At 39.2% G+C, this 27,348-nt stretch overlaps 1 protein-coding gene across 7 annotated transcripts in view; it reads right to left on the bottom strand.

Annotated features, from left to right (window-relative positions):
* Positions 1-27,348, bottom strand: part of RGS22 (regulator of G protein signaling 22) — a 116,887-nt gene that overhangs the window by 8,548 nt on the left and 80,991 nt on the right. For 4 of the 7 annotated variants that reach the window (XM_053930380.1, XM_053930381.1, XM_053930383.1 and 1 more), the window contains 8 exons: positions 25,095-25,187; positions 22,244-22,416; positions 21,243-21,405; positions 18,764-18,922; positions 16,466-16,534; positions 13,864-14,025; positions 7,756-7,935; positions 3,923-4,075 (listed from right to left, as the gene is read on the bottom strand). In XM_053930380.1, the coding sequence (XP_053786355.1) occupies positions 3,923-4,075; positions 7,756-7,935; positions 13,864-14,025; positions 16,466-16,534; positions 18,764-18,922; positions 21,243-21,405; positions 22,244-22,416; positions 25,095-25,187 (1,152 nt within the window). The remainder of the gene's footprint in view (positions 1-3,922; positions 4,076-7,755; positions 7,936-13,863; positions 14,026-16,465; positions 16,535-18,763; positions 18,923-21,242; positions 21,406-22,243; positions 22,417-25,094; positions 25,188-27,348) is intronic. The other 3 variants (XM_053930382.1, XM_053930385.1, XM_053930386.1) reach the window with 1 other exon arrangement.

The following is a 27,348-nucleotide window of genomic DNA, read 5'->3' as shown; positions in this document are numbered from 1 at the left end:
ATAGAGAAAGTAGATCAGTGGCTTCCAGGGGACGGAGGGAGGGAGGAATGGGGAGTGACTGCTGACATGTATAGAGTTATTTTGGGGGTGATGAAAATATCCTAAATTGTAGTAGGGGGGATGGCTGCACAACTCTGTGAATCTATGAAAACCACAGAATGGTACATTTTAAAGGTGTGAATTTTATGTTACATAAACTAAATTTCAATAAAGCTATCACTAAATAAAAGTACACAAACAAAACAAAGAAGAAAGAAGAAGTCATTGTATTAATATTTTAAACTGTGGTACAGATGCACCATGGAACACTACTCAGCAGCAAAGAGGATGAGCTATGGGCGCACCCGACAACTTGGGTGCATTTATGTCAAGTGAAAAAAAGCCAGTCTCCACATCACATCCTGTATGGTTCCATTTATACAACATTCTCAAAATGACAAAATTATAGAAGTAGGGAACAGATTTGTAGCTGCCAGATATTAGGGAAACTTGAGTGGCTATGACTTAGGGTCACAAGGGAGATCTTTGCAGTGGATCCTGAATGCAGCGCCAGTTACTTGAATCTACGCGTGTGACGAAATGGCACAGAACTACACAAACGTCTTTCACCAGGGTCGGCTTCCTGGTTTTACTCTAGTAAGACACAGCCGTAAGTGGCAACTGGGTGAAGGGTACGTGGGACTTGTCTACTATCTTTGCAACTAACTTACTGTGATATTAATTATTTCACATTAATTTTTTCTAAGAAATCATTTGGAATTTGAAATTAAAAATGTTATAGCAATAGCATTATTTTATTTATTTTCTTTTTAAATTGAATTTATTGGGGCAACATTGGTTACTTAAATTATATAGGTCTCTGGGGTACAATACATCATCTGTGGATTGTACTGTATGTTCACCATCCCAAGTCCAGTCTCCTTCTATCAGTATTTATCCTCCAAGTACCCTCTGCTACCTCCCCCCAACTTTCTTTCCCTCTGGTAGTCACCATACTGTTCTTTGCTGTGGCCGTGAGGGGTTTTTTGTTTGTTTGTTTGTTTGTTTGCTTAATCCCTTCACCTTTTCCACTCACCCCTCAGCATCCCCACTGACAGCTGTCAATCTGTTCTCTGTGTCCATGAGTCTGTCTCTATGTTGTTGGTCTATTTTGTTTGTTAGTTTATTTTGTTCATTAGATTCCACAAATGAGTGAACTATATGGTACTTGTCTTTCTCGGACTGGTTTATTTCACTTAACATAATGCTCTCCAGATCTATCCAGCAACCCCATTATTTTAAATATGAAAGATTTTGAAATAAATTTTACAAAATACATTCAAGACCTGTCAATGAAAACTATAAATCATTGCTGAGTGAAGTCAAAGACCGAAGTAGAGACATACTGTGTTCATGGAATGTAAGACACACTACTGTTACGATATCAATTATCCCCGAAGTGATCCATAGGTTCATTACAATAACTGATCAAAATATCTGAATAGTCAGGTAACATGTGAAAAGTTGCCCCACCTTACTGATAAGTAGGAAAATATAAATAAATGCATTCTCAATAATGAATACTATTTTTTTCACCAGATGAGCAAACATTTTAAAGTCCGAATGCTAAATGAGGACGACCGAATCGGGAAAGGCCGTGCGTACTCGCATCGGCTGCCAGTGGGAATAGACACTGACACATTCACAAGGAAAGCGAAATGGCAGCGCCTACTCTGCTAAAAACACCCACACTCCACTACTCAGCAATCCCCCCAAAATTATACACATGACAATGGAAACATTTACAAGAATGTTGTCTGAAGGGCTATTTGTAAAGGTGAAAACTGGAAACACATGTCCAACAATAGAGAAATAATTACATGAACATAGTATACAAATTCACATAATGGAAGAGTATGTAACAATTAAACTGAATAAACTAGACCCACGTATAGCTGTATGCGCAGACTTAACAGACACAACTGAGTTTAAAAGGCAAGCTGGAGAAACACATGCTGCACAACACCTGCTCTGGACGAACCGTGTCCCCCAAATTCATATATTGAAGCCCTAACTTCCAGCGTGACTACCTGGAGATAGCGTCTGTAAGAAGTCACTAAAGTATAGTCATAAAGGTGGAGTCCTAATACAGAGGGATTGTGGCTTTATAAGAAGAGGGAAGGACAGAGGGAAGGAGGGAGGTAGAGAGAGAGAGTGAGAGCAAGAGCGAGAACAAGAGAGAGAGAGAGACCACTTTCTCTCCCCACTTTTTGAGGACACAGGAAAAAGGTGGCCATGTATAAAGTAGGGAGACAGCTCTCATCAAAAATTGAATCAGCTGGCATCTTGATGGGGGACTTTTAGCATCCAAAACTGGGAGAGAGTGAATTTCTGATGTTGAAGCCACGCAGTGTACGGAATTTTCTTATGGTAGCCCTAGCAGACTAACACAATATGGTACCGTTTATGTAAGTTAAAATACGTACAAAACAGTCCTCTGCGTTGTTTATGATTTCATATACATGTGTGAAACACTACCTTTAAAAGGAGATGGAAGAATATATCCCAAACTTAATGGTTGCTCCCGGGGATGGGGAGGCTAACAGAGCTCAGGGCAGCGATAAACGGAGTTTACCCTTTTGGCAATATGTTATTTCTTAAGGGAAAAAAAGCAAATGAGGCAGAATGCTAACAGTGTTTCTTTTGACCTGTACAGATATAAGTGTTCAATATGTTACTTTTATATCTTTTCAATATTCTTTGTGGAGGAAAAATGGGCACTGTAATAAATTTAACTTGAAAGTAACCTCACAGGGTGATCTGACCGAAAATTCCTAACTGGGCAGGTCTGGTAAGTGGTCCCGGCCCAGCCCTATAACTTCTGTGGTAAAAGGTGTATCTTTACCTTAAACAAGCCCTGTCTATTGTTCTTGTGCATCGAGGCTAACACACCTTTGAAATGCCTCTTTTCAGACTCTTTGGAAGGGTAATCACCCTCAAAAGAGCAAATAATCTTAACTACCCTGTCCTCCAATCTCTGCCGTGCTTTATCCCTCTTTCCTGTAATCGTCCTTGCTTCCTTACATTCCACTCTAATTCCAAATACATTTTTAAAAACTTGCAAACTCTCATACTCTGAAGCACTTTTCTGTCTGTTGAGATCTTGCTTCTAGGAATATCTTAATTTGGCTCAAATCAACTCTAATAAGCTCTTATAAAAATTTTGTACAGGTTTGGATGCTCTTATGTCAACATGTTTTAAATTTATTTTTAAAAATAGGATAGGCATAAACTTATAAATGAGATAAAATACATTATTTGGGAGCAGTTACCCCTCCTCAATTCGAATAAATTAGAGAGTATACCGAAAGATGGGTAGATGGATGGATGAATGAGCGGATAGACTAGCAGACAAGTAGGCGGGCTGAGCAATTTATGACCCATATTTGTAAATTTCACAGCCAGTGTGTCCGTCTATAATTGCGATACTGAGAGTGCTGTCCTCATTCACTCAGTGAACAATTACGAATAATTGAGCATGCGCTGGACACCAGTGTAAGTGCCCATAAAACACAGGAGGATAAGCCAGCTACGATCCTCCAGGGTCTCGGTCCAGTGAGGACAAAAACTCAAAAACGTATTCATGAGACAATAGGAAGTGTTCTCCAGGAGAGGTTCCAACATGTGACCACAGTGGCTGTGAGTTCCTTAAGTTGCCTAGGGGACTGTCAAGGAAGCCTTCAAAGAGAAAAGGTGATGTTTGAGATGAATTTTAAGGAATTCAAAACAAAGTCTGAAACCTGCAACTGAACCCTTAAAAGCCACTAAAGTTTGTATTCTGTGACATTTTTGTATTTTTCTCTGGCGCAAATTCCTCTATAAATTTACACATACCACGTACTTTTTAAAAGTCTGATTAAACCCAAAATGAGTCTTGTCTCACCTTTGCAAATTTTTCATCTTCTGTGGCTGCCAATTTCTTTTTCTTATATTCTTTTCTTCTCTCTAAAACACTCATAATTTTTTCATCAGTTAAGTTCTTCCTAAACTCACAAAACTGAGGCCAAAATTTAAACAGAACCCCAAAAATTGTCATCTGTATAAAAAACAAAGTATGTCTCCGATTACAATTTTATACAAATGCACCACTTTAAACTCTAATTCACCATAATAATGGATTAACTATTCTATCTTTAATATACAGCGTGTTTCCTCCAAGTTACTGTCTCCAGACATCTTGGTACAGTTTAGCTCAGCACAAGCTTATCATCAATGGTTTTTACTGCCAATGAGAAGTCTTTCTTTAAAAAAAAAAATTCTTAAATACACTTAAAAGTCACTTTATTCTTTATGTTTCCCTAACCAATTGATTGTATTAATAAAGAATCCATTAGGTCTTTTTAAATAAGAAATTTATGTTTTCTTTCAAAACATATACTAGTTGATCTGCCACACACTGCTGTTTTATGCAAGTATTCCAAATATTCAGTCCATCAAGGGGAGCTCCTCTCCCCCTTCCCCTTTTCTTTCTTTTAGAGAAAGGAAATACCATTTACCTCTGGAAAAGCTCTTAAACAAAGCTTAAGATCTAAGAATAAATCTTGAGTAACTTTGAAATGATACAATCTCTCTTTTATGTGAGAGCAAGAAAAGTAACATTTAAAAAGCAGAGTGGTATCCTGGACAAATGCTTTCTATGAGGACACTCTACAGTAAGTGATTAATTGTGATATTTGTAGAGATAAGAATTGTTGCTCGATTTCCCGTGCCAAGTTTTTCCATTAGTTCCAGAGGCAAACATTGCTTCCAAGAAGGTAGGACTTGCCACATCAGATCAAGCCCAACGTTTTGTTGCTAGGAATGGCCTTTCCCTAATGCCCTGGAGAAAAATGAACCATCCCATTAGGCTCCAAGCCAGCTCTTCAGAGGAAAAGAAAAGTTCTTAAAAAGTGCATGCCGCGGTGATCTGCAGGGTCCTGAATTAGTCTGTTTCATTACTCCTCTGTTCTGTACATGGGTGTTATTAGTAATTCTCAAATTATCGACTCCTTTTAAAATACAACTTTGTCACTGAACTCTGTAGCCTCTTGGGATTGTGAACACAAAAGCCAGAGCTACTTTATTTGATAAAATGCAGGCCTTTAAATCTGTCTCGTTTACCTGCCATGCATTTAATTCCCTTGCTCCAATGTTCAGGGATCATGATAATTTTCATAGGAACTACTTAAACTTAAATATCCCTCTTTCTCTATTCATCAACTATCGACAAATTTTCATTTATCGCTTCACAATGTGAGTCATTCCCACTCTCAAATATATTTATTTCCATCCAGAAGACCTTCCAGTAAAAGTCACCTAATTAACAGAATTTTTCAAAGGCAGGCATAAAATTGCTCTATTTCTAAGAGTTGCAGTTAAGATTTTCAGTTAATAACTTATGGGTTATTTATCAACATTACCCGGTACCTCCAGAACCTTAAAAAGATAGCCAAATTGTTGGTAAGGAAATGTTCTAATAAGCACAGAGCTACTTTGCTGACGGCCGGCAGGTGGACAATGGTGGAAAGGTCCCATGATGAGAACTTCGACTGAGTGGTGAGGGATGCAGGCGGGGACAGGCAGAGGCTACGCTGATAACAATACCAAAACAGGCAACAGTTTTTAATTCACTATTAAGCCCTTGCACTCAGCTTTGCTCTCATTTCCAATTTGATCTTACTGCTTTCTGTTGTGATAGATCTCTTCTCACATCATTCATTCACGTGTTCAAAAATGTTATTGACGCCCTGGCCAGTGCAGCTCAGCTGGTTGGAGCACTGTCCTGTAAACTGAAAGGATGCAAGTTCGATTCCTGGTCAGGGCGCACACCTGGGTTGCAGGTTAGGTCCCTGGTCCGGGGTGCATGTGAGAGGCAACTGATTTATGTTTCTCTGGCACATCAGTGTTTTTCTCCCTCTCTCCCTTCCCCTCTCTATAGCTTGTCCTTGGGTAAGGATTTAAAAATATGTTATTGAGTGTCTCTTCTGCACCAGGCATTCAAGGTGCAAAGGAAAATGTGAGACAGGCCCTGCCTTCAAAGACCTTACCATCTAATGGGGAAGTCCAGCATGAGAATAGTCATTTCCAATTTTGTGCTATAAGTGTTCTGACCGGGACAAAGACAGGATGTCCTAGAAGCACAGGGAAGAGAAGAAGACATTGCAGGAAGTGCAGCCGGGAAGAGGGTAAGGCCACTTGAAGGGACCGTAGTGTTTCAGTAGGACTGGGAGAAAAACGGTAAGAGATGTGTCCGCGACTTGTGGGAAGGAGTACGGTCTCCGTTCTGAGGACAGTGGGGAGTCACTGAAATGGAAAGCGAGCTAAATGGGCTTTGAGAGCCCACAGGCGGGGGACTTTTGTGATCGATGTGAGACTGCAGATGCGAGGACTGAGGCAGCGGCGTGAAGCGGAGAAAAGCGGACAGAATGACAGACACCAAGGATTCAAGGGAGAAATCTTAGGGTAAGAGGATGAAGGAGAGGGAAGACCTGAACATGGCAAGCGGACCTCTGGCTTGTGGGGGTGCTGCCTTTCCCTGAGCTTCCTTAGGAAACGCAGGAGGAATAACAGATCTGGTGGGGTAAGGCCTCTAAATAAATATTCCTTTATTTTCTGATGCTCCAAAGTCCGTATTTTAGATATGGGCCTGGGCCTCCATTTTAGGAACTCAGGTAGAAGGCAGAAACTAGAGGACTCCCATAAAGTTCACGGCCGCCATCCCTGACAGTGTGGCGACCCAACCAGTGGAAGCAGCTCCAGACAGTCACCGTGGGACGCAGGGTCTTTGGTCCAGTGGGCAAGGCACGGGCCTGGGGATCAGCAGGCCCAGCAGACGAGGCTAGGCGAGCTCTCAGATCTTTTCGTTAACAGATGCTACGGTTCTGGCACCGTGTTTTCTCTATTTCTCTCTAGCACATCCTCAATCATCGCTCTATATTTTCCCCTGTTTTAATGCGCGACTTGGATTGTGAGTCCACTTCCCGTTCCTCAGAGGACTTAGAACGCAGCTGGCTCACAAATGAACGTTAGGAGTAACGGCCTTTTTCCACGCTCAAGGGCAATCACGCCCTAAATCTCTGTTTCCCATCACTGGCGTCCTGACTCGGCCTTCCCTCGTCCCGCTATTATAATTTATTTTTCTTAATCATTTTTCAGGAACAACATCAGTAAAAGGCTTTTCAAGATGCAAATAAATTATGTTCACCAAATCGCTGTTTTCTATTATTTATCTTAAAAAGAGGTAACGTGAGCAGGTTAACAGGCATGATTTTCCCTTCATGAGCTTGTGTGCTTTATGTTGGTCGGGTACTTAAATCTCCTCTCACTTATTTTATGAGCTATGTGAATACTCCAATCTTTAAAAATACACAAATCTTGGGGCACATATATTCCACACATTTTTGTGGTAGCAGATATTTTAAAAGGAAAAATGAATGGTGGGAAAGAAAGGAGAAATTCGCTTGTGTTATGCATTAGAAACAAGAAAGGATAACATGTAAAGCCACAGTGTAGTATTTAATAATTGTGTTTGTTGTATGTTATCAACAACAGAAGAGTCAATTACTAGTTTCTTACGTTCTGTTGCTTAGGCAAAGATTTTTTTAATTAAATAGGATAAATCCCAGTATGAGGAGGATCGGAGTCTTGCCAAATACTAATAATGAAGAAGCTTTAAAAGAGTATCTAGATTGTCAGTCTAGTTTAAGACATGCCGAGCCACGCGCCGTGACCTCTTACCTGTGCCTCTCTAAATACATATGGTCCTAACTCCTTCCTGTGTTCAATAATCTTCTGGGCTTGCTCCAATGGAATGTCAATCTGTAAAGCTGGGGGAATGCTGGAATTAATGAAGCAGTTGATAATAGTCATGATCTTCTTGTGGATGATGGACTCTTCACAGTGAGAGTGGCACAAGTCCTGGGCGAAGAGAAAAGGTAGAACAATATAGTTAATATACTATGAGAGCGCTTTACAGAATGGTGCCAATGTGTCTTTCAGCTAATATATACATTGTAACTTTAGGCAAGAGGGCACTGGGACATACCAAGGCCATCCTTAAAAAGCATGCCTTTTATTTCTCTGGGGTTTGAGGAACCTAAGTCTTTAGTGAATGTGCCTGACATAAATACAAGTTTCATTTTATCCTGATCACTTCTCCTACGCAAAGGAAGAGATCTAGTGTCTACTTTGACTAATTTACTCAATTTATATTGAGTGCCTGCTATATGCCAGACACGAGTTGAGCTCTAAGACATAGTTCCTGTCCATGAAAAGGCTCAATGTCTACTAGAGGAGAAGCATGAACATATGTTACTACAATTTGAGATAGTGAGTGAGTGCTATGATAAAGGCACACACAGCATTCCAGGAGAGTACTGAGAACAGGCACCTGACTCAACTTACAGGTGACTGCGAAAGCTTCTCAACCAGAACTGCTTCTACACCAAGGGGACTCAGGGCCAGAAGGGTGAGCTACATAGCTACGTGCTGGTGGTGACTGGTGCGTCAGTACGCCTCTGTGGTTTTTCAATTAACCTATTATATTACCCTCTTTATTGCTAAAGAACTTAAAAATAGTGATGGTACATTAAAAAGACTCAGTTTTATGTCACAGGTATAGAAGTATCATTTTTAAAAATTTTTAAATTCATATTAGAGAGAAACATCAATTTGTTGTTCCACTTATTTAAGTATGCACGGTTGATTCTTTTTTTTAAAGATTTTATTTATTTATTTTTAAAGAGAGGGGATAGAAAGGAGAAAGAGGGGGAGAGAAGCATCTACGTGAGAGAGAACTATCAATCAGTTGCTCCTGGTATGTGCCCTGACTGGGAACCAGGACCAAACCTGCAACCCAGACGTGTGCCCTGACCAGGAATCGAACCAGTGACCGTTCGTTTTGCAGCAGGATGCCCAACCAACTGAGCCACACTGAGCAGTGCTTTTGGTTGATTCTTGTACATGCCCTAACCAGGGATAGAACCCGCAACCTTGGTGCATCAGGACAATGCTCTAATCGACCGAGCTACCTGGCCAGGGTCAAGGCTATCATTTTTTTTTTAAAAATGAAGATGTAGCTCAGCTTGAATTATGGCACTTGTCTGTTAAAGATATTGTTGTCTGAATCACTGGAAAGCACACAAATTTGGAAACATAATTCTTGGGCAGAAACGAGCCAACATGTATTAGGCACTCACTGTATGATAGGCATTGTAATAATTTATGTCTTATGGACACTATTAAAAGAAAATTCTAGTGGTTGTCGTATAAAACTTCACATACAGTTTGGCATAAGTCACACACAAAAAAACCTTGATATGTTACATCGAGACAACAGTTAGCATTTTTTACTCAATTTAGTATCCCCTCAGAAAAGGTCTATTTATACCACATGTTTGGCACGTTACCAAAAATGTACTTTTTTTTTTTTTTGCCATTACTGGTGAGATTATCAAAATAATTATTTAGTGAGCCTGGTTTATAACTATGGAATATAAGGCTTATGAAATAAAAAGGAATTTGTGAAGTTATATGGTTTTAATTTTGAGAGTGAAGGGATAGAATTTAGACAGAATCAAAAGTGATTTTTTTCCCTCATTGTTCTGCCCTACTATGCCATTAGCCTGGCTCACTTTTCACCTGTCCTAAAAGTCTCAGCATCAGCCTACTTTCCCTGGGAGGCTTTCTGTGACCCCCTCAGTGCAGCAGAGATGCCCACCCCGGTCCTTTCCTGGCAGCCTACGCCCCCCTCACCACTGCACTGAGCAGCCGCGCCTGCCTTGTCCCTCACTCGTCTGTCCCTCCCGCGGCCTTGTAGGCTGCTGTGGCCACAGCTGGATTCTCAGGATTTAGCCTGGCCCTAGGTAGGTGCTCAATAAGTATTTATTGAATACTTATTAATAAACATACGTTTCCAGTCTTTTCTCTGTGGAGACACATACACCACTTTACATTAAATCGTACTGTTTTCTAGTAGCTGGGTTTAAAAAAAGTCAGTTAAGATGAATACCTCTCCCATCATTGATCATTCTCTTGTGGCATAATTTGTAATGGCCGCAGGGTGTTCTCTTGCACAGATGTATCATAATTAAGTAGCCAGTGTCTTGTTGTTGAATATCTGGCTTCTTTGCAATGTTTTACAATTCAGTTTGATTAAATCCCTGTGGCCATCTCTTTGCTTATTACTATAACCATTACTGGTTAAAGACATGAGTTTTAGCAACAGAAAGGCCTGGTTCAAATTCCAGCTCTACCACTTAGCTGTATGATGTCAGGAATTTAACTTTTCAGTGCCTTAGTTTCTTCATCTATAAAATAGTGAGAATAACAGTTTTGGTCTCATAGGATTTTTTAAAATATATATTTTATTGATTATGCTGTTATAGTTGTCCCATTTTTTCTCCTCTTTATCCCCCTCTACCCTGTACCATCCTTCCCTCCAGCATTCCCTCCCACCTTAGTTCATGTCCGGGGGTTGTACATATAAGTTCTTTGGCTTCTCCATTTCCCATACTATTCTTACTTCCCCCTGTCTAGTTTATACCTACCATTTATGCTTCTCATTCCCTATACCTTGTCCCTCATTCTCCCTCCTCCCCCTCCCTGCTGATAATCCTCCATGTGATCTCCATTTCTATGATTCTGTTTCTGTTCTAGTTGTTTGCTTGGCTTGTTTTTGTTTTTTGCTTTAGTGGTTGATAGTTGCGAGTTTGTTGTTGTTTGACTGTTCATATTTTTGATCATCTTCTTTTCCTTAGATAAGTGCCTTTAACATACCATATAATAATGGCTTGGTGATGATGAACTCCTTTAACTTGACCTTATCTGGGCAGCACTTTATCTGTCCTTCGATTCCAAATGATGGCTTTGCTGGGTCGAGTAATCTTGGATGTAGGTACTTGCTTTTCATGACTTTGAATACTTCTTTCCAGTCCCTTCCTGCCTGCAAGGTCTCTTTTGAGAAATCAGCTGATGTCTTATGGGCACTCCTTTGTAGATAACTCAGTCCTTTTTTCTTGCTGTTTTTAAGATTCTCTCCTTAACTTTCATCTTGGGTAATGTAATTATGATATGCCTTGGTGTGTGCTTCCTTGGGTCCAAATTCTTTGGGACTCTCTGAGCTTCCTGGACTTCCTTCCTGGAGGTCTATTTCCTTTGCCAGATTATGGAAGTTCTCCTTCATTATTTTTTCAAATAAGTGTTCAATTTCTTGCTCATCCTCTTCTCCTTCTGGCAACCATATAATTCAGATGTTGGAACGTTTAAAGTTGTCCTAGAGGTTCCTAAGCCTCTCCTCATTGTTTGAATTTTTGTTTCTTCATTCTGTTCTGGTTGTAAGTTTATTTTTTCTTCTGGTCCAAACTGTTGATTTGAGTCCTGGTTTCCTTCCCATCACTGTTGGTTCCCTATACATTTTCCTTTATTTCACATTTCATAGCCTTCACTTCTTCCTCTATTTTGTGACCATACTCAACCATTTCTGTGAGCATCCTGATTACCAGTGTTCTGAACTCTGCATCTGATAGGTTGGCTATCTCTCCATCAATTAGTTGTATTTTTTCTGGAGCTTTTTTCTGTGGCACTATATGTACAGGAGGGGTCCAAGAAGGAACAATGCCGCTTGTTTGGCTGTCATCCGGCTTTCAGTCACTTCCCCCAGCTACCCACAAGCAAATTGGGCCCATCTGGTGCTGATTCCCAAGTGGGTGTGCTCGTGTACATTCTGGGACCCTGTGGGTCTCTCCAACAAACTCTCCTGTGAGGCTGGGAGTTTCTCCTGCTGCTGTAACCCCCAAAGATTTTTACAGCCAGAGGTTTTGAGGCTTTATTTCCCCATGCTGGAACCCTGGGTTGCATGGTCTGTCCCACTCCCCAGTTGTTCCTCCTAGTTTATCCACATGCAAATGTGGGACTGCTGGGTCTGCCAGACGCTGCCTTGCCACGCATCCTCTGTGCCCTGGCTGCCCATCTCCGCCCCTCCTACTGGTCTGGATGAATGTTTCTTCTTTAACTCTTTTGGTTGTCAGACTTCCATACAGTTTGATTTCCTGGCAGTTCTGATTATTTTTTGTTTTTACATTTGATGTTATCCTTTTGGTTGTGCAAGGGGGCAAAATGTATCTACCTATGCTTCCATCTTGGCCAGATTCACAGGATTCTTATGAAGAATACATTAGTTATTACATGAAAAGCATTAAGACAATATCTGGCAGATAGCAAACACTTAAGAAGAGTAAAACATATCAAAGTGAGCTCACTAAGACTTTGTTAGGTGGAATGCTCAAGACCCAATCCAAGTACCATTCCTTCTGTGGACACTTCCCTCACCTGCCACCTTCCCTGCATCACTCCGTCCTCTGTGGGGACGCCAAGTTAGAACATAAGCTATAATCAATGCTACTTATTTTTATGGATCTCCCCCTCCCTTAGGGAGGGCCATGCACTGTATTCACCTTTTTATTCCTACAATCTAGCATCATGGCTGGCATATTAGATACTTAATAAATGCTTATTGAATGTACAAATTCACTTTCATAGCATGATTTTTAATAGGCACCTAGTATTATATTTCCTCCATTCTATGATGCAGAAAAGATATCTAAATGAAGACCAAGGCAGCCTTGAAGAAGGAACAGTTACAAAACTAAGGGTTGACTGAGTATGTGTCTTTGTTTACTAAATACTTATCTTGGAAGGTTTATCGCATCACCTCTTGTCTTAGCAGGGTGGGGCTTACTCATATTCATATAAGCTTGAAGATACTTCTACCCACTCACAACAACTGCCTATTCTGGAAAACAGACACTACCTCTTTTCTAATTCTCAAAAAAATACTTTAATATTACTTACCTTGTGACGAATTTTGAAAAACTTATCTCAAAATTTTTTTTTCTGAGAAAATTTCTAAATTGTGAATAGCACATAAACTGTTGATAATAGAAAAGGGTAGAAAACTGTTTCATGGTATGTTGGAGAAAGTTTAGAACTAGATTTTTTTGAGCAATTGCTACCTATACAGAATATACATGTTGCAGAGTATTCATGCTGCATAATACAGGCTTATATTATTAGCCAATTGAAAGCATTACCCCCTGAAATTCCAGCTTTATTTTTATTCCCTACTTTTATAATGGGATGAAATAGGCTCCTTGCAAGGAAATGAGCCCGCTACCCCGGGAACATTTAAGCGGAGGCTGGATGCCTACTCTTAGGAATTTCTAGACAACATTCCCATGTTCAAGTTTAGATTGTATAACCTAGAAAGTCCTTTTCTCCTTTTCAATGCAAAGATTCTATATGATTTCATTAAGCATTTAAACCTGAAAACAAACTGCTTTTGAATCTAACCCCTTGTTTTTTCACTTATTTATTTTGTTATAAATTTGGCCATTTTTCTCTAATAGAAAAGCCTCTCTCAGTTCTGTTGGCTTCTTTATCTATAATCCACTACCTTTGATCACTATTGTGGTAAATACGATTGGGAATTCTTGGAAACAGATCCTGGTTGAAGTACTGAATATGGATACCTTCAGGGGGAAATGTGTATAGTATGTTCACAGATAAGTGATATGCCAAAACATAGTGAAAACTCTTCAGGAAGGTTCTCATTAGATCACAATATATGGGACTACCCTGAAAAACCTATACAATGATTTAGGGCTCACTCTTACTCTTCATTATATAATAATGATGTAAAATAGAAAAATAGACACTCAATATTTTCATATTGGTATGAAGGTGGCAAAGTTGGGATATTTTCTACATAAAGTTACAGTTAAGAACCTAATATATAAACGTATCTCTTCCTCCCAAAGAGGTGACTTTCTCCTGCTCTCAATAAAATACCTTATATTTTTGTACTTCTTGCCAAAAGAGCACCCCATTTTCCAACAAATCTCCTTTCAGAGCCACGAACCGTTGAAACTGTCTTGCAGTGACTGGATTCAATAATGCTTTACGAAAAGCAATGATTTCACAAGACGAAGATATCCACTTGCTCTCCACGGGCTGTCCAAAGCAGAGAGTACAGGAAGTTAGCTGTGTTCTAAGAAGTAAACAAAGTTCTTTACTAGATTAAAAAATCACAACCTTCTATCCCCTTTGCTTTTGGCTGCTGAAATGTATGGCCTGGATACAACAGAATTTGGGAACTTTTCCCCTCTCTTCCTCCCCGCTTTGTCTCCTTTCCTTTTTTGTGGTATCATTTTGTCATGAGGTAGAAAGAAATATAAATGATTGGATGATTTAGAACATCTAACTACACTGTTTGAGAATGCTAACAATCATTACAGTTTGAGACTATGGTGAAAAACCACCATAGTATGCGTGCATAGTATGAGTTCGCTTAAACAGAAAAGAGTAATCATAATCTTATGATTATATACTGTTATGTTATTGTTTATTTTGTGGTTTCATATATTATATACCATAGATGAATATATAATTCTCCTGCCTTTTAAAAACTAAAAGCAGTTAAACATTTAAGATATTTTTCAAATTTTTAGAAAAAAATTACCCAATGATTATAATAATTTAAATAGGAAATTTACTGTGGAACTTCACTATAATTCTATGCTGGACAAATCATGTTTTTCAATGACATATCTTTATATTATTATTATTATTTTATTTTGGGGGGGAGGATGCTGATAATGAAGGAGGCGATGCATGTGTGAGGCCAGTGGGTAGATGGGAAATCTCTGCACCTTCCGAACCTCAATTTTGCTGTGAACCTAAAACGACTTTATACAATGGAATTTTTATATTATTTTAATAGCAAGTTATTATTAAGAATTACTAATAAGAAGAAATAATTACTAATATATGATTTTTAATAATACACGTCCTCTGGCTGAGGATTCACCTTACCTAACAAAGAAGCCTGAAGGAGCCATGGCGTTTTAGTTCATGCTTAAAGGTATTACTTATTTTATATCTTCATAATTTTAAGATGTCTACTTCTTTCAGATCACATATTCATTCTCTTTTAGCTTCTCAGACAGCCAAAACAGATTTTACTGAATTTACTGAGTAGATTATTTTTACTGGATAAATTTCATTGAAGTTCCCCAAATCTGAGTTTAGCCTACAACTATGCATCGCTCCGAAGCAATGTTTTAGGTGAACTTAGGGATGACAGTAACAGTCAAACAAAGCACACGATAAATACCCATTACCGATAATGCATAAAGTACGTTTCTTGAAACAAATCATATGTGATCATCAAAATGAGTATTATGGAAAAGGTGCCATGGGAACACACGGGAAGGCACAACCAATTCTGCCTGGAGAAGTAAAAGCTCCGCAGAGAAGGGCCTTCAGGGTGACATCCGAGCAGGACACTGAAAATGGAAGGCAACCCCAGGCGGGGCAGAGGAACAGTGGGACCTTCACCAGACGAGGCACTAGCTGCCTGTCCCTGTGCTGGGGAGGCCCGTGCTGTGGTGTCTGGACGAGGAGTTAGGACCCTCACCACGTGGTCTGTATTAGAGTTACAGCCCTATAAATAGGAACGACTGTGTGTTAGACTGAGGTGTTTGTTTAAAACCCACTCAGCAAATAATGTTTTAAGACCTGCTTCTTAAGGTACTAAAACTTAGTAATTTCACTAAAACCTGTATTTTACTAAACAAAAAAATAACATAATACATAATGCACAATAATATGAAATAGAAGCCCATTGTACTTAGTATTTCAATAAAAACACAGCAAAAGACAAATATAAGAACAGTTTTTTTGCCTTTCAAGAGGAAAATACAGAAAAAGAGGACCCTAACATATGTGTGTGTGTGTATACATATATACATATACCTTTAACAGACAAATAAAATTTTATCTTTGTTTGCAGTAGGTCAGCTGGGTCTAGTTTGACATTTTATCAAGACCTGGGGAAGGATAAATACCCATAAATTTGTGGACCCAATAAGAAGACTGTGTTTATCATGCTCGTTAAGAAGCAAAATAGGCAATTTCTAGTAAGATATTATATTATAGTGGTTTAAATAATCACCAAAATGATAGTTATCTTAATTCTGTTAAAGCTAAAACGCAATTCTAAATAAAGGGGAAGGAGGCAGCTGATTCAACCTGCTGACTCTACCGCAGGTTTCTCATTCACTTTGCATGACCCACTCTCAATAATAAACAAACTACCGTATCCTGGAATGAAGAGCTTATCTCAATAAACCCACCACACGTAAAATAAATAAAATACATATTTAAAGTCCAATCAGAGACTTCTGGAGCTGAGCAGGGGAGGAACTGTTTAAGAAGGATCTGGCCAAATCACATTTTCCACGAGATTCCACCAGCTAATTAGGAGAGCGGTGCTGGTGCTCAGTTGGTGGCTTAGGACACAGTGTCTGCGATGAGAGTTTTTGGACAAGAGGGAGAAAAATAGTTTGACAGAGTAGAACTTGAAGGAGGAAGAATATAACAAATTACTTGCCTTCCAAATCCCAATTTTCCTTTCATGCTTCTGTAGTAAGAGCTCTTCAGCTATGTCCCTCAGTTGTACCTAAAAGAAAAACCAATTATTGTATGTCAGTTATTAGAATGACTAAAGTTTTGAAATCCTTTACTAATTTAGAAGCTTTAAAAATATGAAGTAAAGGTCAGTCTGGACAAGAGACAGTACAGTTCAGAAGAAAAAGGACCAGACTTAGAAATGGAATTTCTACCCAGATCCCCGGGCGAGTTGCTCAAGTTCTCTGTTCTCAACAGTTTCCTCCTCTGCAGAGATAACACTGGCCGACTGTATTGCCCTAAAAGCAGATGACAGTTCCACTTTGGGCCACATGGAACCGCAGAGATCATTAGGACTTCCCAGAGTTTTGTGCTATATTCTAGCCACAAGTGAGTTTGGAGAGTACAAAAGTTCTCCAATTGAGGCAGAAAACACAGTAGACATTTCTTGGGGTTATTGCCGATTAACACCATTTTCCCTTTCTTGGGAACCACTCCTGCCAAACCTGTACTATGTGAGTCAACCTCTCTTCCATAGACAGACCCACAGGTGATGTAGAGAGACAGGGACCACAGGTGATGTAGAGACAGGGCCCAGAGGCACTTCTGCCGAGTCTTTCCGACAGCCACGGTCTGGAGAAAAGATCGGTGAGTTCTTCTTGCTGGTTTCCCACAGCTGGCCTGGCCCCTGATTCTTCTAAAGCTTGAGTACCAACTCTTCACCTAAGTGTGTGAGATGCTCCAGCACCATCATATAATAAATTCTCTCCCTTCTCTTTTGTCTTTGGCTTAAGGTTGTCAAAATCAGTTTATGTTGTCGGCCACCCAAAGAATGCTAAGTCAGGAAATGGCTGTAAGTTATAATAAAATTACTGTGCTAAACATAGTGAAAAAAGGTGGTAAATAATATTGGTAAGCTAAGTATTTTTACACTTGGCTTTGGTTAGAGAATAGGGGTTAGCCTGATAAAGGCATGAGGAGCCCTGACCAGTGTGGCTCAGTGGGTTGGGTGTCACTCCACAAAGTAAAAAGGTCACCGGTTTGATTCCTGGTCAGGGCACATGCCTGGGTTGTGGGTTTGGTCCCCAGTAGGGGGCACATGCCAGAGGCAACCGATTGATGTTTCTCTCCCTCTCTCCTTCCTTTCCCCTCTCTCTAAAAATAAATAAAATCTTTTTTTAGAAAAAGAAAAGCATGAGGAGATTTGAATTGTTCCAACGCTTATTTCCAGGAACTTTTTGCCTAAAACAAGTCAGCTCTTATCCATACTATAAATTCTATGTTCCCAAATATCTTGTATGTTCCATAATTTAAGATGATCAGAAGACTAAGGATATTTCCAGATAACTAAGTCTCAAAGTGTTTGATAAACTTTTGTTTTAGATTCTTCCTGATCATTACTAACTGCATGTGCTTTGCATACTAAAGTCCAAAATTACAAAGCATGCTCTCTGTCCCTTGGAAAGATCAGGTTTTCCTGTTTTTAGGTATGATATGACATTTTAAATTATAAAAGTAATACATGCTTCTTATTTTTTAAAAAAGCAATAAACCACCCCACTTTACAAAGTAAAGTAAAAATCCTCTTTACTGCCCAAACCCATTCCCAGGAGGCAGATCCCCTTAGAGCTTTTTTCACAAACATAAAGATAGAGGGATGGATGGGTGGACAGAGATAGAAACATAAATAGACACACACATAGATGTAAATACATAACGGGATGTCTTCCATATATTGTTCTGCATCCTGCTTGTTTCACTCAACAAATAAAATCTTTCATGTCAACCCATGTGGAAATCTCAATTTATATTTTAATCTCATTTTATATGGAAATCTGCATAGTTTTCCATCGTATTAAATTATCCTAATTCATTTAATTATTGTCCCTTGAATATCCTTGCCCATTTATGTGAGACTTAATAATAATGATAACAATAATATAAAAACAACTACATTAATAGATAATATTTGCATGTTTGCTGTGTGCCAGGTACCATGCTAAGAAACTAAACATGTATCATTTCCTTTCACCTTCACAACAATGTTGTGAAGCAATTACTCTTATTAACCCCATTTTTAAAATGAATAAACGAAGGTTATAAGACTTAAAGTTGTACAATTAACGTATGGCAGTGTTGAGGTTAAGACTTGGGAAGTCTGACTCCATGCTCTTAACCACGGTGCCGTGGAAGTGCGACGGCTGGTGGGGCCAACAGTGGGCACGGCCGAAGTTCCCAGACGGGTCAGTTACCGGGCAAAGACGGCAGTGCTGACATATACCTTTATCTTTTGACGCACTGCAAACTGCTCACTTGCAAGAAACAATGGCAACCACATGTTTTCCAGCCTATTCAGGACACGCTTCTGAACTTCAAGTAGGACAGACGCATCAAGCTGCTCATGGAGAATCCTTCCCCAGCCTCCACTTGAATTCATTATCTAAGAAAATAAAATAAACAAAAACTACAAACTTCTGTTTTGGTGAAGAAACACTAATAGTCATTAATTTATTCATTCTCCCCCAGACCATTTGCTGAGCACCTGATAGGTGCCACAGTTTTCACTTTCTGTGAGATTATGTCCTGGCTCTGTCATGTACAGTAAAGACAGATAACTTCCCTACCACCAAAGAGAGAACTGCGGGCTATGTGAGGGTTGTTTCAAAAAACACAGGAATGGGGTTTTTACCCTGTGAGACTGACTGTAAGCAATGCCATTTTTTCCCCATGGCCTCAGTATCTTCAGCTAAAAGGAAGACATCAGTATATTAGTTTCCTAAATTCTCTTCTAGGTCTAATAATCTATGAATCTGTGATTCTGGTCAAAGTGACAGGTTTGAGGAATAATTTTGTTTTGCTAATGAGGAAAATGAAGCTTAGTATAGAGACAAGCTTGACTCAGGTATTATAAATGTTGGGTGGGAGATGGCGGGAAGCTGCTGCTGGCAGCAACGTGGGGCTGTTCCAACTTCCGCTAAGAAGGAAGCAGAGGCGGCAAGAAGTAGGGGAAGGCCGGGTTACACAGGCAGTGGTCCCTGGCTCGCACAGGTAGCATCTTTTATAAGACACAACTTCTTTGTGGCCCAAATCTCCCTTTTGCATAAGTATTGGCTTCGACAAGCTACTAATGGCTATTTCCTTCTAGAGCTCATTCTGTTTTCTCCCTGTTCCTGTGTACACTCGAAACTTATGGATTGCTTATTGGAAAAAATCACCTTCTTCTTAGCTCTCCTTTGATTAATCGAATCCTACTAATAAATTGTTTTAATGAAAACAAAAGAGGAACCCTCTTAGCCATCCTTTAATATGAATCAAATAATAGTAACAATGATACTGTTTTTGTATTAAAAAAGGAAATAGAAAAAGAGAAGAAAAAGAAAAACAGACTACTTTGTTAATCTAAGAGCAAATTGGCCACACAACTGAGATCAGAACTAGCATGATCTATATAAAACGTAATGTGATTTGAATATCCTTAAGTATAAAATACAAGTAAATAAAATAAAAGGAAAGACAAAGATGAGGAAGAAGAATTATTGGGAGAACTCCTCTATAGTAAGCACTACCATTTGTTATGAAAGCGCCAGGTGACTCCTCCCACTGAATTGTAGGAGCTCGGCATGTTACAGTATGGGGGGTTCACACAGGAACATCCGGTATCACTAAACCTCACGCAATGCAGAGCAGGCCAAACAGAAAACAAATGCTCTCCATGTGTTCATCTCATGCCTGTGCTCAGTGAGACACCCAACCTCTTTTGCTGACACATCCCAGGTTGTGTCTCAGCAAACTAATGGCAAAGTATTTTTGTCAAGGTTGCTTAATCCTACTTCTGGTCCCTCTTACTCCTAAGGACTTCCGCTGACTTCTCCCTGCAAAGATCAAGCTTTTTAATTTGGTAGGCTCACTTGTGAATATCTGAATTTTTCTTGAATTTAATGAATTTCATGTTAATCTGAGATTTCTATGTTATAAATGTATGCCATCAGAATATGCATACATTAAATTAGCAATATAAAAAAATCAAATGTTATCATTTGATCTCTGGGTGGTGTACTAGGAAACTTCGAACTAAATAAATAATTGCAATTTTTTAATCATAAAAAGTGAGCCATATTTTATGTGATCAAACCCACTGCTGAAGCCCAATATAAATTTTTTCTATAAATAATAATACCATGGTTATTAATAAGTTGTGATTCAGACCATGTGACTTTGGTCCAACAAAATGGCCAAACCTATGTTCCGGGTCAATAGAAATAGTTTATGGGGACAATACAATGGCAAGCAGGATTTTTCAAAGATTAATTATGTTTGAAGTAATATCAGTTCATAGAAGAACCAAAAAGAGGTCAAGCTGGAGCTTAACAGCTAAAAGTGGCCGTTTCCCTGCTTGTTGAAAGGACGGGGTCCGCCTCGTTCACAGCGCACCCTGAGCGCCCGGGAGAGTGGCCAGCACATCAGCATATCACAGGCACTAGTATTGGTCACATGAGTGGGTGAGTGACTGCATAAAGGTTACTTTTATGCTTAAATTACTTTTTTAACTAACACATTTTATAATATATAATACTTGAGTGAATTTTAAAAACATTTATTTTGTGGATATATGTAAATATCTTTAAAAAATGAGATATCAAAGGTGCCTAATATCTAAGTCATAAAAGCAAATGAAAAAAATGACTTTCAGGTTGTTGGCAAAGAAAATAATAAACAATAATACATTACTTCAGTATAGAAAATATTGTTTCATGTTATACCTTGTCTTGCTGACGCGGAGAAGCGGGACTGTTAGGCCCAAAGAAATATTTTTTATTAAGATATTTGTTTTTAATATATATAGATTTTGCCTCCCTTTGCTTTTGATCTTTGTAACTTATTCTTCGGAACTGCTCAATGTCTGTCCAGCACAGAAGGTCCACGCTAGAACGAAAACAGAGACAAAGTACAGCCTTTCTTGTTTGTTCCTCTCAGTTCTACTAAACACCAAACGAAGCTGTTGTTTTGATGGAACTTGACCAGTTAGCAGAAGTGATTAGACCGTGAAACTAATGAGTGCAGTTCTGTGCCTCATCCTGGCTAAACACGTGAATGAACGGCAGGAGTCCTGGGATCGGAAACAAGTCTGTCACCACTGTCGGCAGCGTCTCGGAGTTCTTCCCTTAGTAATGGACTAGTACTGCCAGTCTCAGCTATGGGAACATACCCGCCTAGTATGTCTATATGGCAACAGGCTAAAGTTAGAATAACCCTCAGCACAAAGAAGGGAAACTCCATGTGTGAAATGTGGCTCCCAAGTCTAACCAATCTTTGCTAACTTGTGAGAAAAATTACTGGAAAAAAATATGATCAATGCTTCAGTTTATATTAGATAAATACGTTACAGGTCCCAAGGTTCTGTGCAGAACTACATTTCATTTATATATTAACTAAGAAAAATTATAAAATATTGCATGAATCTCAATGGCTTAGTGAAATATAAAAGAGACACTTCTCGGAAACAGAAATAGCACCTGTCTAGACAAATGCAAAACAAACAGCAGAAAATGGAAAGGATAAAACATACTGGTGTTTTAGGTTAGCCAATGCTAAAAGTATCAACAAATATTATTTAACCACTTAAAACAACACTTTGGAGGTTGCTATTTTTAATGCACTCCCTAACGGAAAGTTATCTATACAGCTTTAAAAAAATTAAGTAGCTTAGAAAAAAATGATGTTTCAAGAGGGAAATACATTTTACAATGGTTATGTTCCTTACCTTGACGAATGAGCCTCAAGAAACTGACGGAAATGTTCAAACTCCAGTTTGTTTTTAAGCAGATCATTAAAATTAAAATGCCTATATTCTGCGGGAACATTATTCCAGTATTGTGTTTCCTTAGAGATATCAGGATGTTGTGAAATACCAGTTCCAACTCCACCAGTAGTGTCCTAGTGAAATAATACTTTTCATAAAAATCTCTTAAACACAACAAATCATTTTTCAACTTAAAATAAGCTGAAATAAAAATTAACTGTTAGGCCAATGCCATTGCACAGGTCAGTGGTAGAACCAGGTGAAGAATCTAGAATCTAACCCTGGCAGGTGTGGCCCAGCTCGTTGGGTGTCATTCCATGAAATGAAAGGTCACCAGTTTGATTCCCATTCAGGGCACATGCCAGGGTTGCAAGTTTGGTCCCTGGTCAAGATGAGAGGCAACCAATCATTGTTTCTCTCTTGCATCAATGTTTCTTTCCCTCTCTCCCTCCCTTACCTTCTACCTGAAAATAAATAAATCTTTTAAAAAAAGAATCTACAATCTGGTTCTAACTCATAACAAATTTTCTTCTGTTCCTTTACATTCCATTCCCTTATTTTGAGGAACAGTTAGTAAACATTTATTATATACTTGCTTGTAAATATTAATTTTATTATTTTTGTTAGTACAGAAGTAATGTCCTTTGTAATAAAAAGAAAACAAAAAGCACCCCTAATACCACCATTCAGAGATAACCACCGTTAGCATTTATATACACATATATCCATCTAGTCTTTTTCGTCTACACGTATGCAGCTCATTAAAAATGAAGGTACGAAGGCCCTGGTAGGGCAGCTCAGTTGATTGGAGTGTCATCTTGTGCACCAGAAAAGGTTGCAGGTTCAATTCCCAGTCAGAGAACACACCTAGGTTGTGGGTTTGATCCCAGGTCAGGGCACAAAAGGGAGGCACCAATCGGTGTTTCTCTTCCATGTCAATGTTTCTCTTTCTCTCTCTCCCCTTCCTTCCTTCCTCCCTCCCTCCCTTCCTTCCTTCCTTCCTCCCTTCCCTCTTTGCCCCTCTCCCTGAAATCAGTGGATATACCCATGGGTGAGAATTACATAGAACAAGAAGAAGACAGGACTATACAACTATGTATGGTTTTATAATTTGGTTCTTTTTCTTAACAATGTATCATGAACATAAAATATTCTTTTATCTATAACTTAATTTCAAAAGTTACAGAGTAAAGAAAGATGCTTTCTAATAAGGATTACATATTTTTTAATTTTAAATATATTTTATTGATTATAATATTACAATTGTCCTAATTGTTCTCCCTTTGCCCCTCTCCACCCAGTACGCCCATTCCCTCCATCAATGCCTTGTCCCCTTAGTTCATGTCCATGGGCCGTACATATAAATTCTTTGGCTTCTCCATTTCCCATACTATTCCTAACTTCCCCCTGTCTATTTTGTACCTACCAATTTAGGCTTCTTATTCCCTGCATCTTTTCCCCCATTCTCACCGCCTCCACTCCCCGCTGATAACCCTCCATGTGATCTCCATTTCTGTGATTCTGTTCCTGTTCTAGTTGTTTGCTTAGCTTGATTTTTAGATTGGTTTGTTGATAGATGTGAGTTTGTTGTCATTTTACTATTTGTATTTTTGATCTTCTTTTTCTTAATAAGTCCCTTTAACATTTCATATAATAATGGCTTGGTGGTGATGAACTCCTTTAGCTTTATCTTCTCTGGGAAGCACTTTATCTGCCCTTCATTCTAAATGATAGCTTTGCTGGATAGAGTAATCTTGGATGTAGGTACTTACCTTTCATGACTTGGAATACTTCTTTCCAGCCCCTTCTTGCCTGCAAGGTTTCTTTTGAGAAATCAGCTGATAGTCTCATGGGAACTCCTTTGTAGGTAACTGTCTCCTTTTCTCTTGTTGTTTTTAAAATTCTCTCCTTATTTTTAATTGTGGGTAGTGTAATTATGATGTGCCTTGGTGTGTGCTTCCTTGGGCCCAACTTCTTTGGGACTCTCTGGGCTTCCTGGAATTCCTGGAAGTCTATTTCCTTTGCCAGATTAGGGAAGTTCTCTTTCATTATGTTTCCAAATAAGTTTTCAATTTCTTGCTCTTGTTGTTCTTCTGGCAACCCAATGATTCTGATGTCAGAACATTTAAAGATGTCCTGGAGGTTCCTAAGCCTCTCCTCATTTTTTTGAATTCTTGTTTCTTCATTCTCTTCTGGTTGAATGTTTACTTCTTCGTTCTGCTCCATACTGTTGATTTGCATCCCAATTTCCTTCCCTTCACTGTTGGTTCCCTGGACATTTTCCTTTATTTCACTTTTTATAGCCTTCACTTCTTCCTCTATTTTGCAACCATATTCAACCATTTCTGTGAGCATCCTGATTACCAGTGTTTTGAACTCTTCATCTGGTAGACTGGCAATCTCTCCATCAATTAATTCTACTTTTTCGGGAGCTTTGATCTGTTCTTTCACTTGGCCCATATTTTTTTGTCTCCAAGAGCCTGTTATGTAGTAAGGGGTGGAGCCTTAGGTATTTGTCAGGGCGGAGCAGCCTATGTCACTGTGTTGTGGCGCTATATGTGGAGGAGGGGTCCAAGAGGGAACAATGCCGCTTACTTGGCTCTCAGCCAGCTTTCAGTCACTTCCTCCACTACCCACAAGCAATTTGGGCCCTTCTGGTACTAATTCCTGGGTGGGTGGGTTTGTGCACATTCTAGGACCCTGGGGGTCTCTCCAAGGAACTCTCCTTACTACTCTTACCCCCACTCCCACCAATATATGCAGTACCTCTCCAGGATATAAATTCATTTTTCTATGTAGAGAGGTGTCTTACCTCAGTTTCCTTGGAAAGTGTCACTTTATGCAAAGCCTGTAGTTTTCTAAAGTATGTGGAATCTAGCTGTCGAGTTTCTTCCACCAAGTTCACCTAATAAAATAGTAAAAAATACTTGTAACATCAATAGAATGTGCATTATGAGAAAGTGGGGAAAGAATGCACAATTTGCCAGTATCAGTGGGCTAAGAAACCCATACACTTGCTACTAAAGTAAGTTAGCTTGGAGGCTAAAGCAGGAAGACCAACATAGTAAAAAATATCAGCTATACCAAAGTCAGACTTTGAATGTATACAATAAAAAAATACCTACATTTCTAGGTATGTATTTTAACAAGTGTGCCACAAGAATTTTTAAAATGTGCAATATCCAACTACTTAGGGGCACAGACCTCTTTTCCTTTAAATTGTCAAATAAAAAATTGACAACAGCCAACACAGCAATGGCTGTCCATTGTGAATGCCCTGTCTTGAATCACAAATATGTACGCTGTGTAATAGAGTTGTATCTTCTAGGTCACGATGTATGATAAGGTTGTGTCTGATTGATTAATTCTTGGTACCAGCAATCTTTATGCACAAGTACAACTTGACTTTTTTTAAAGTCACTTTGTGGCCTTGGCTCTCAGCCAGCCAAGCTGAGAGCCAAGAGCAGAGTAGTTCAGTTGGTTAGAGCATTGTCCCAACATGCCAAAGTTGCAGGTTCGATCACGGTTAGGGCACATACAAGAATCAACCAATGAATGTCTAAATAAGTGGAACAACAAATTGATGTTTTGCTCTCTCTCTCTAAAATCAATAAAATAAATAAATAAATAAAATAAAACATCACTTGGAGCAAAAAGTATAGGTAATTACTATTATTATTTTTTTTGTAAATTAATCAAAATTATACCTATTTTTGTAAATTGGCTAAAAATATATTTTTTGATGTGCTGCAGAGCTTTAGTAGTTTGTGTGTGCCATGAGATGAAAAAGTTTGAAAATGGATGATACAGCGCCACCAAAACTCCTCCTTCTTTCTGGAAAACCCTTGGGCACTGACAAACACTGGAAACATGTTGGGTCACACTTCTAGTTTCTGTTTGTTATAACAGGGTAACAGTCACGAAGGCAGGCACTACTGATTCAGGGGCCACGCAATTCCCAGAAGAACATGAAGTGACCAGACTCCATTGGGATTAGTCAGTGAGCAGAGGTTTTATTGGTGTAGCAAGAGAGAAGAGAATTAATCATCTGATTAAACTGCATGGTCAGTTGCAGCCTTCAGAGTGTGTGTTGTACTACTTCACACAGTCAGGAGAACAAGGTCATTCTCCATTTCTCTGTTGCGGGGAAAAAAGCAGTTTGGATAGTTTGAGCAGCCTCCTTGGTTATCCCTTTTGGGAAAGAGTCTATGTAATCCAGTCGGCTGGACTTTTACAGAAGTCTCTGGGCTGAATTTATGGATGTTTCTAGAAATTAAGAGAGGGTTATTCTTCCTCTTATTAAAAAAGAATGTATGATTTTTCCCATGCATTTTTATAAGAATAATTACTAAGGCCAAAACCTTTTGGTTTAGGGACTTTGGTTATAATTCTAAATCTTTATCATCCCAGGACCATATCTCAGATCCATTTTCCTCTGGACTATACATTACATTCAAATAAGAAGTAGAGACTTGTGGTCAAGATGGAGGCATAAGTAAACATGGCTTGCCCCCTCACACAGCCACAGCAAAAATTAAACTAAGCTACAAAACAACAATCACCCAGAATCATCTGAAAATTGAGCTGTATGAGCTCTAAGTCTGACAACCAAGGAATTAAAGAAGTCACATTCATCCAGACAGATAGGAAGTGCGGAGATGTGGAGATGTGGAGACGCATAGGGAGGCACAGAGATGTGGAACAAGTGGTCCCACAGCCAGGTGTGGTGGATAAAAGTTCAGGAAGGATATCTCAGAACTGAGGCATCCCAGCCTCATACCAGACCACCCAGATCAGGGTTCCAGTGCTGGGAAGATAAGTCCCTATAACTCCGGCTGTAAAAAACAGCGTAGGTTGGGGCAGCAGAGGAAACTGTGGGATTCTCAGGAATCTCCTCTTAAAGGGCTCACAATGGACTTAGGGCTTATGTAGACTCACTCCCTCTGAGCTCCAGCACCAGGGCAGTAGCTGGAAGGGCACCAGCTGCATACAGGGAGAAACTGAAGTGTCTGGCATCAGGGCGAGTACCAGGGAACAACTTCCTCCCAGACAAGACTCCAGAGGCC

This window comes from Desmodus rotundus, chromosome 8, assembly GCF_022682495.2.
Source record: "Desmodus rotundus isolate HL8 chromosome 8, HLdesRot8A.1, whole genome shotgun sequence".
Classification (NCBI taxonomy): domain Eukaryota; kingdom Metazoa; phylum Chordata; class Mammalia; order Chiroptera; family Phyllostomidae; genus Desmodus; species Desmodus rotundus.
The sequence above is the reverse complement of the archived record's forward strand: the minus strand, read 5'-3'. Positions and strand labels throughout refer to the sequence as shown.